The sequence below is a fragment of the Diabrotica virgifera genome, chromosome 9, assembly GCF_917563875.1.
Source record: "Diabrotica virgifera virgifera chromosome 9, PGI_DIABVI_V3a".
In the NCBI taxonomy this organism is placed as follows: domain Eukaryota; kingdom Metazoa; phylum Arthropoda; class Insecta; order Coleoptera; family Chrysomelidae; genus Diabrotica; species Diabrotica virgifera.
The window spans coordinates 61,756,075-61,767,132 of NC_065451.1; the positions used below are offsets into that span (position 1 = coordinate 61,756,075).

The 11,058-nt window shown below is 35.5% G+C and overlaps 1 protein-coding gene across 1 annotated transcript; it reads left to right on the forward strand.

Annotated features, from left to right (window-relative positions):
- The first annotated feature begins 986 nt into the window (after positions 1 to 986).
- Positions 987 to 10,230, forward strand: LOC126892803 (uncharacterized). The gene is made up of 2 exons (XM_050662538.1): positions 987 to 1,930; positions 5,511 to 10,230. The coding sequence occupies exon 2, from the start codon at positions 5,824 to 5,826 to the stop codon at positions 9,529 to 9,531; it is 3,708 nt and encodes a 1,235-aa protein (XP_050518495.1). The 5' UTR covers positions 987 to 1,930; positions 5,511 to 5,823; the 3' UTR covers positions 9,532 to 10,230.
- The last annotated feature ends 828 nt before the right edge of the window (positions 10,231 to 11,058 follow it).

Genomic DNA, 11,058 nt, shown 5'->3' on the forward strand with positions numbered 1-11,058 from the left:
GGCTTTTGTTAAAAAGCAAATGTATTAATCACGGCTTAATGAATTATAATGTAATGTTTAGATATCCATAATAAATTTATATAAAATATATCTTGTCTTATTTCTTACACGTTTAATATACTTGTAAATAATAGATGGTGTAGCTTACAATGACAATACATAAAGATGCATGAAACTGCCATGGTTATTAATCCTATTTGATATCCCCCAATAGAAATATGGGGTATAATAAAATGAATGAAGAGATAAAGAAATGATAAAAATAAAACTTTTTTCATTTATCCACTCACTTATGCGGTTAAAAAAAACCTTAAAAAGGAAAAGGTATCTGCTGTTGCCATGCAACGCAGCAGTAGCACACACATTAAAAAACACATCCATCCTTGTTTGCATACAACAATACACTGATCCATAATATAAGAATCAATTTATAAATAATCACATAAAGCATATGATAGAGTGCCAAAGAGGCCTTATACATAACAGGTTGTTAAAACAAACATCTTAACGTAATTTGTCATTCAAAATCCTGTAATTTGAGGTGCTACATGATAAGATTCAACATATCAGGCAAATAATATAAGATAGAGGGTCAAAAAGGCGTTATATGTGACATGTTGTTAAAACCGACATCACAACGTAATTTGTCATTCAAAACCCTGTAATTTGAGGTGCTACATGATAAGATTCGACATATCAGGCAAATAATATAAGATAGAGGGTCAAAAAGGCGTTATATGTGACATGTTGTTAAAACCGACATCACAACGTAATTTGTCATTCAAAACCCTGTAATTTGAGGTGCTACATGATAAGATTCGACATATCAGGCAAATAATAAACGATAATGTGTCAAAAAGGCGTTATACATGACATGTTGTTAAAACCGACATCACAACGTAATTTGCCATTCAAAACCCTGTAATTTGAGGTGCTACATGATAAGATTCGACATATCAGGCAAATAATAAACGATAATGTGTCCAGAGGCGTTATACATGACATGGCGTTAAAACAGACACCGCAACGTAATTCATCATTCAAAATCCTTTAATTTGATGGGTCACACATTGATTTCTGATTATCCGTTCCGAAGATACATGGTACATTGCCATAACGGCCTAAGGGATAACTTGGTTGAGCTGTAAATGCTTATTTATTGTTATTGACGTTAAAACAAAGCCATTAGCATAGAAAAATCTCGTATCGCAGTTTGATCTCTAGCAAATCCTAATTCGCTCAATTTTGCACCAAGTGCTCCGTGCAATATATCATTAGAAAGGTCTTTTCATACATATTAAGAAAATCACTGACCAAGTGTGTTACGGTCATTATTTATGGCTGAAAACGACAAAAAACTACAAATTCTCAATGTACTATATTGACACAAAATGTACTTATATGGTACAAAAAAAGGCCTTATACAGAACATTGTGTTAAAACAGACATCACAACGTAATTCGTCATTCAAAATCCTTTAATTTGATGGGTCATACATTGATTTCTGATTATCCGTTCCAAAGATACAAATATTTGTACAAAATTATGAAAAATCGAATAATTTGAAATATTTACAAAAATATTTTAAGTTGTTTGTTAACATGCCGGGTGTGTATGGTTGATAAGAAAAGAGTGCAGACGTTATTTTTGTTAATATTAACCTCCAAAGATATGACAAGCCACAATGCTAAAAGTCCGGATGTAGTCGGATGATAACATGTAACCGCAGTTGTTATTTGTGTAAATGTTATCACATATTTTTAAAACTATAAGGTCTTGTTTTTGCAAAACACATTCAATTTCATTTGATCACGTTCATGCTGTGTGAATTTCGCCTATAAATACTGAAATAAACGAGCATATACCACAGTCGACATCTGACAGTTTCTACAGTATAGTTACAGTGTTCAGTGGAAAATATTCAATTAAGGTAAGAGATTTTGCTGTTTATTTTACATATGGTTTTTATGAATTTATTGGTTTGCTATTTTTGTTAAATAATTTGGATGTACATGTGTTTCCTTTCATCTATGGGTAATACTGGTTTTAATTCTCTCTTCCCAACTTGTTTGCAGGTCTTCTAGGTATCTATATATACTTCTCTTAAAATAAAATGTGTGTACTATAGGTGATTTTATTCTTATATTCAATGTGATTTATTATAAGTAATTTTATTACTTGTTTTTATCATATCGTAGGATGTATCTGTCGCTAATATTTTTAACTGATTTTACGTTTTATCCCTAAAATAATAATAGCTGTTTATGACTCATTTCTACTGTACTTTTTCATCTTTTAATATTTCCTTGTTACATAAATAAATGAGGTAGGTTTTTACATTAAGATAATCATATTTTACTATTTAGTTCTAAGTGGTCACTTTCATGCACGAGAATCGCCATGTGGCTCAGAATCGGTATGCCGATACGGGGGCCACTTTCATGCACCAAAATCGCCATGTGGTCCCGAATCGGTGGTATGCCGACTCCCGGGCACTCAAGAATAGTAACTTTTTATGATACATTTAGCGCGGTACTCCGTCTTCTTTTAGCACATTTTTCTTGTTATCTGCATCAGGATAATAGTATTTTACCGTTTAGTTCTTATTTTCTAATTTGAATTATAAATATGTGTTATTTCATGTTTTTTCAGGCATGTATGATGCAACACCCGTCCGTATATTTCTGAACAATTTTATGATTTATTTCAGTATCTTTTTATGCCGCATTCTACCGTACTTTTGTTTTTCAAGAATATACAATGAAGCGTAGCTGTCATTTATATTTTATATACGACCAAGCGTAGCTGGTATTTATTTTTAACAGTGTGATAATAATCGTGTTGCATTTTCTATTTTATGTACGACCCAACTTATTTTTATTTTTAAAAATATATTGACACTCTTTGTAATGCATTGGGTTAGGAAATAAGAGACAATATGAGTCATTTTATTATTTCATTTAAATTTTTTATGCTAGTACATTATTACAGTTTTTAATTAAAAACTAAATGCCCTAGTCGATTTATTTTAACATTTTTATCCAGAGGTCCAACGACATAATGGTTAAACGATGATGTCTCGTAATCTATGCTTGTGCGCTGTTTAAATTGTCGGTCAGAGCGTTCAACACTCTTACGATGTTTTTTCTCAGTTTTCCGAACATTTTCACAGGGGCTTCGACGCATGTTTGAGTTATTTTTAAACAAAGGTTTTATGATCTTATTAAATTTATCCGGGAATGCTTGATGCCTCAAATATCCTAGGGAATCTCTATGAACACCTGTGACTTCTAATATTTTTTTTATAGTTTAGGCTATCATTTGGTGTAAAGTCTTGAGGATACATATAAAATTATAACAGTATATAGCCCACAAGTAGCCTTGTACTTGCTATCGTTAATCAGTATATTCTTAGGAGCAAATTTGATTTCCATATCACCCATTAGCCATTTATCAGTTTTCCAAACATAGTGTGGACCATAAGCTCTATCAAGGTCTGGTGAATGATGCCAATATTTTTGAAGGTGTTCATCTTCTTCTTCATCTGTGCTTTCTTCATCCTTCTGGCGCATATTTCTCAAACGATTGTTTTGGTGTCCGCTGGTCTCTTCATGCTTCTCTGTCTGATGTGAAGTTTTCAGATAATTGTTTAGTTCTCCAAGAGGTTCAGTACTAGGTGTTAAAACTGTTTTGAGTTGTTGTTCACGTTGCATTATTATTTTGAGTGAATTATACTTTTTTTTAATAACTTAGCAAGCTGCTTGACACGATGTTCACCGTTAATTTTCTTGTATCTGAATGCCGTTTCTCTAGTTAACACCTTTATCTATATCCGCTAACTCGCATCTGACATATAGCTAACATGCATCTGGCATACATCTGGCATACATCTGACTAGCATCTGACTTGCATCTGACTTGGCGCTAACCGTTAAATTATCGCTGTATAACCTCAGACATAACGCTGAATCATAGTTTACTTCATGCAGTAATCACGTGACACAGAACGTCACAGTAACTAACAGAACGTGACAGTAACTAACAGAGCGTTACGTGAATGACGTAAATCACGTGACAGTACTCAACAGAACGTGACAGAACGTGACAGAACGTGACGTAAAATAACGTGACAGAACGTGTCAGCACCTAACAGAACGTGACAGAACGTGTCAGCACCTAACTCTCTCTATCTCTCTCTCTCTTTCTCTGCTATCACACTTTCTTTGCGCTCAACAACCTTTTTGCTACAAGCATCAATGACGTACTTCCTATTAACAAGTGATATATTGTTTGTAACAATATAACCTAATTCTTTAATTATTTGTTTTATAGCTAAGTAGGTCATTGTCAATAACTGAGTTGTATATAAAAAACAATTACTTCAAAAATTTATTTATTTTTTCCTAAGTATCTTTGCTACAGTAATAAAAATATTTTTTCGTATTTCCAGCAGACCTGCAGGAGCCTCTTTAAAATAGGCAGTCGTCGATTTGCTTTTCTGAAAATCATAATAAATATTCTACATTTTTATGTCTTCGCCGCTTTTACACATAACATTCCTTTTTTCATCGTAAATTCTATTTGATGAGGTAGATGATGTTTTGTAATTGCATCTGTTGGGCCGTATACTAGTTCGTATGTTCATTCCAGAAATGGGGCGTAATTACAATTCCATTTGAGTAGAACTTTGCACCTACTACCACCTCTGTCTTTATCCCATACTGGCTGGCAACTTCATGAAATATTAAACTAGCCGGTAAACACGCGCCTGCGTAGCTGGTTCGGATAAATTCTTGCTCGATACATGTCTTAATCAAGTTTAACTGAATGTACTGTTTCATACTGGAGCAACTGCTGTGCCTGCTTTGACGGTTATTCGAAGAATGAAAACTTATTGTGTTATCGAGTGTGTTAGTGATGAAAGTGGCGGGAGTTTTCTCGCCGAAATGTTATGCAAATCTAACTGAACAGTTTTCAATGTCGTGTTTATTCATCATATCTCGATATATGTATATCGGTTCTCTTCATACATTTTCCACATCTTTCGCTAAGTAGCTGACATCTATCATAATTATGTTGCCCATTTTTCAAATATTTTCGTAACTAGACCAGGAAGAAGAATTATATGAAACCCACTTTCAATTCCTAACCATGAATCCTTCTTGTGATAGAATAATGAAGAATTAACTATGAATGAGTCGACTTATAATTTTATGTGCCTGCTCCAATCTAATCATCACAAAGTATCTTTTACTTTCTGGTAATATTTGTTCTAAGTTGGCCGTACTGCTTCTTTTTATGTTGGTAGTACTGATACTTCCTTGAAAAATGTATCCAAGTTTAATAAATGTCTTAAATGCAGCACTTTTACATTGATTCTTATGGAAGAACAAGCACAAATCTACACTTTGCAGGGGCCTTTTGAGCATAACATAATAACATTTAGTTTTCCGTCCGACTAGAAGTATATTTAATACCTTACATTACGGCATTTTCTTCATTCTGTTTCAGATATTCCTAGCGTTCAGACGTGTGCTCTGGTGAGTTTTATATCGTTCAGAAGTGTGCTCTGTTGAGTGGCAAACTTTGAATATTTTTTGATTTTGTCGAAAACAATTTTTTTTTTTTGAAATTTTTAAAACATATTTAGTGTTTGGGTTCTAATTTTTTTGAATTCTAAGTTTTGAATATTTATTATTATGTTATTACTTAGTGTTGTTTGATTTGGTCAGTTTTTTTTTAATAACGAAAACATGAACAAATTCTTAGTCACTAAAGATACATTTAAGAAAATTCGTATTTCTCATCCTTTAATAACGAAAACATGAACAAATTCTTAGTCACTAAAGATACATTTAAGAAAATTCGTAAATTTGGCCTCCAGGGACGAACTCTGGAATTTAAAATCAGGGATGTGCCGCAGAGTGAGGAACCTGTGGGATGGGTAAAAAAGGCCATCGAGGGGATTGTACTTAAGGGAACAGAAGGTTTGGAACCAACCGATCAGGTCGGTTTCACTTTTTGCTCGAAAGACTTTGCCAGAGGTCAGGGTTGGATGAGGTTCAAACCTGCCTCTGAAGTGACCGTTGATGATATATGGAATAAGATTAGTTCCATATATCAGAGTAATAGCACCGGCCTCAATACCGAGACATTTTGTTTGGGTATTACGACGGTAAAACTGCCCGCGGGAAAAGGTGGTCCGAGAGGAAGAGCTTATAACTCCTTTAACGAGGAGTGTTTGAAAAGGCGAGGAACTGTTGTTATTAAAAACAAGGATAATCTTTGTTTACCTCGTGCTCTTGTGGTTGCAAAAGCTCACGTAGATAAGGACCAAGAATGGAAGAAGGTACGTCAAGATGTTGGAAAAATACAAGGACAAAGAGCCCATCAACTGATTGAAGCCGCTAATGTAACAATTCCTGTCGGAGGGGCCGGAATACCCGAACTACAACAGTTTCAGGGACACCTCACAGATTACAAAATTGTGGTGTATAGTTATGGTAGCAAGGGTCGTGACGTTATGTTCTGTGGTAACACTAATGGTCCAGCGTTAAATCTTTTGTATCATGAAGGACACTTTAACGTGATCACTTCTTTGACAGCTGCTTTTTGCTGTCGATATTATTGTGAGGAGTGCCACCAGCCGTTTAACAACAAAAACGACCACAGATGTGGTGGTACATGTTTTGCTTGTCGTCGTTCACCAGCTTGTTCCAAAGATTGCGTGAAAATACCCTGCGATCAATGTGGTCGAAACTTCTACGGTAAGGCATGTTTCAATGCTCATGTTGGTTCGGTATGCGATAAAATCAAAAGGTGTAAGACCTGTTACAAGATCTACACCAAAAGTCATGTCTGTGGTGAGGTCTTCTGTAAAACTTGTAAGAAAAATTGTCCGTCAGATCATCTTTGTTACATACAGCCCGATTCTGGTCTTCCTCCATCAAGCGATTTTCTATTTATATTTTATGATTTGGAAACTAGTCAGGAAAAGATATTGGCTGATGGTTCGCTTCTTCAAGAACCAAATCTCTGTGTATTTAATCAACGTTGTTACAAATGTCTCCCTGAGATGAAATTAGTTTTCTGTCAATCTTGTGGATTTCGCCAAAAGATTTTGAGGGGTCTTGACGTAATAAGTCTTTTTATGAATCATATTTTGCAAATTAGAAAAAAATTCAAGAATGTTGTCGTGTTAGCTCACAATGGAGGAGGCTTCGACCATCAATTTATTTTAAATTATATTTTAACAAAGACTGATTTAACCCCTGATCTCATTATGCGTGGTACGAAACTAGTGTCAATGGCTGTTGGTAACGTTCGTTTTCTCGATAGTCTTAATTACTTTCCAATGGCGTTGTCTGCTCTACCTAAAGCTTTTGGGTTGACAGAGTTGAAAAAGGGATATTTTCCACATTTGTTTAACAGAGAGGAAAATCAATCTTATGTTGGACCTATGCCTGATCTTAAATTTTACGATCCCGATAATTTAAAAGATGATGCACGTGACAAGCTGATCGCGTGGCACGCTGAAAGAGTAGATGAGGGATACGTTTTTGATTTTCAAAAGGAAATTGTTGAATATTGTATTAGTGATGTTGAGATTTTGACTAAGGCTTGTCTCACTTTCAGAAAACAGTTGATGGATACTTCAAATGTCTGTCCGTTTTTCGAGGCAACAACTGTTGCATCGACTTGCAACAAGGTATTCAGGCGTAATTTCTTACAACCAAACACAATAGGCCTTATTCCAAAAGGTGGCTATCGATTCAAAGATAATCAGTCGAAAATAGCTTTGCAGTGGTTATTGTGGGAAGAGAAGCAACGCTGTATTAAAATTCAGCATGCCGCCAGGGGACCTGAAGCTCTTATTGGAAATTGTAGGGTGGACGGTCTTTACGAAAAGACCGTCTTTGAATTTCAAGGTTGTTATTATCACGGTTGTCCTACTTGTTACCCTACAGATAGAACTGCACCCCTTCATGACGATCCTTCAGATTGTATGGAAAATCGTCATGATAAAACAATTGCTAAAGTTAAGCATCTCAGATCAATAGGATATGAGGTGGTTGAAATGTGGGAATGTCAATTCCGTAAAATGCTGACGGCCGAGATAAAGGCATATACCGAGGGGCATCCTCTTATGGCTAGTTTACCTTTGAATCCTAGAGATGCTTTATATGGTGGTCGTACAGGCAATACTGTAGAGTATTACAAGTGTAAAGATGGTGAAAAAATTAAATACGTTGATGTTTGTTCGCTTTATCCGTGGGTATGCAAGTACGGAAAGTTCCCAATCGGACATCCAAAGAAAATATATATTGGACAGGAATGCACTGCTGTAGACATTACTGAGTTATCTGGATTAATAAAGTGTAAAGTGCTTCCTCCTACAAACCTCTATCATCCTGTTCTTCCTACCAAGATGAACAGTAAATGTATGTTCGTTTTATGCCGAAAGTGTGGAGAGGACTTTGCGGAAGAAGAGTGTGAGCATTCGAATGATGAACGGGCTCTAACAGGTACTTGGGTGATTGAGGAGGTAGTGAAAGCTTTATCAAAGGGTTATAAAATACTTGAGACCTATGAGATATGGTCCTATGATACTTTACAGTTATCGAAATCTCAGAAAGGTCTTTTTTCCGATATGATGAACAAATTTATCAAAGTGAAACAACAAGCTTCAGGGTGGCCGCGAGGATGTGTATCGGATGAGGAAAAGAGCCGGTACATCGAGGAGTTTCTTCAGAGGGAGGATGTCAGGCTGGAGTTTTCCGACATAACGGAGAACCCTGGTCTGAGGTCGTTGGCTAAGCTTATGCTCAATTCTTTCTGGGGTAAGTTCGCTCAGCGAGAGAACCTCCCTAAAACATCCATAATAAACAAGCCTGGAGAATTTTTTGCTATGTTGATTAATCCATCCATTCAGGTTAATACGGTGATCCCTGTAAATGAGGACACACTGGTTGTTACGTGGGAGTATGTGAAGGAGGCGTACTCAATGTCGTCAGCAGTTAATGTTGTTCTGGCATCATACGTTACGGCTCTGGCTCGTCTCAAATTGTACTCTTATCTGGAGATTATTGGGTCTCGGGCAAAATATTACGACACAGATTCGTCTATTTACCTTTCCAAGGCTGGCTTACCTGATCTCCCAATAGGTGAGTGTATAGGTGACTTAACTGATGAGTTGGGTGGGGGGTATATTTCAGAGTTCGTTTCTGGAGGGCCTAAAAATTACGCATATAAATACACTTTGCCTAACGGTGAAGAAAAAATTTGTTGTAAGGTTAAAGGTATTTGTCTAAATTATGAGGCATCTAAATTAGTTAATTTCGATACCATTAAGAAGATGGTACTTATGAAGTCTGACCCTGTTTCTGTGGTGACTAAACAAATACAAAGGACACAGGATCATTGTGTTATCACAAAAACCCTTGAAAAAAAATATAGACCAAACTCAGCAAAAAGAAAATTTTTTGAAGATTTTACATCCGTACCTTATGGTTATAAAAAACTTAAAATTTAAACTATAGCCCAGACTCAGCTTTTTTATTTTTTTAACACTATACCTGTTTAACACTCACAATCAACATTTTTAATTAGTAAGTTATATATTAATAGATTACTTTTTGTTTTGTCAACAGTGGATGCTTTTTCCTCTGCGATACAACCGATCGTCTGTCGCACTGAAAAGTGGGTTACTAAAAAGTTGTAGTGAGTTGTCGTTTGTCCTACATGATTAAACATCTTTAAAAGATGTTCAGTTAAGACCATTAAAAGATATCTGATATATAGCCCACTGGCAAATTAATGAGCCGTTCTGGTTAACTCTAGAACCGTTGCTCGTGTAGCCGCTCATTATAAAAGATGGCAATCAGATCATAAAAAGATGTCTGCTGAACCATTTCCTGTATGTTTAAAAAAGATGTTCAGTTAAGGTCACTAAAAGATATTCGTTATAAAAATGTACTATAAATAATGTTAATAAAAAGATACCTGCTGAACCATTTCCGGTATTTTAAAATACAATAAACAGTTTTCGGCTATGAACCACTTTGTGATTTTGTAACATCATTACAGCTTTGCTCGTTACTTACTAGAAGGTGGGGCAACAATCGCTTGTTCTATGCTATCACAAATATATATATATATTGAATCACATTTGATTCCTCTGAGGAAATTTGGTGGTTGTAGGCCTCTAGGGGATGGTGTCCACGATAAAACACCAACGAGGTATGTGTTGTACCTCATGGGTGCCTTGGAAATCAACACGAGTAACCTTTGTTTCAGATTATCCTTGAAAAAAAAATCAGCACGAGCTATGTTAGCTTTAACGTGACGACCTTTACGACATGCTTTTTCTTTACGACAATACTGTTAGATATGTCTTTATACATTAACAAAAGTTTTTTTTCTACCTAGGTATACTCTAAGTGTATATAATTTTTTTCTCAATATATCTGATACATAATACCTTTAAATATGGTCCTCCTTTTGGAGTATAAAAAGGACGGTCGACTTTTAACCCGCACGGATGCACGCCTATGTACCTTTACGAAGGGAATTGTACATAAACCTATAAGCTGATCGTAATCCATATCTGCAAAGTATGTTGTCAGCTTGGGTTAGTATATACAGTGCATTCCGTATGTTTTATAAACATGATCAGGGGAAATTGTTGCCTGATGGCTATTAAAGAACCGTCTATGGCCCTCATATATTCTTATCACAGATCTTTAATATCAAACTGTAAAATTAATACTACCCACTTGCCGTAGATAAAATATTGTATGCAACTATTCAGTAAATTACATAAAAATAATACACATTTTTCTGAAAAGACTTGTACATGAGATGTTTGCTGGTTTGGTCACAGCGTAAGAATGGTATATGTTCATTGTAGGAATGTATGCTTGGAGGGAGATCGAGGATGTTTGTTGGTCATACTGTAAGAATGGTATATGTTCATTGTAGGAATGTATGATTGAAACGAAGATACGATATAGTGCCGTTTTGGCAATGTCTTATTCACGTCACGTCATTCACGTTACGT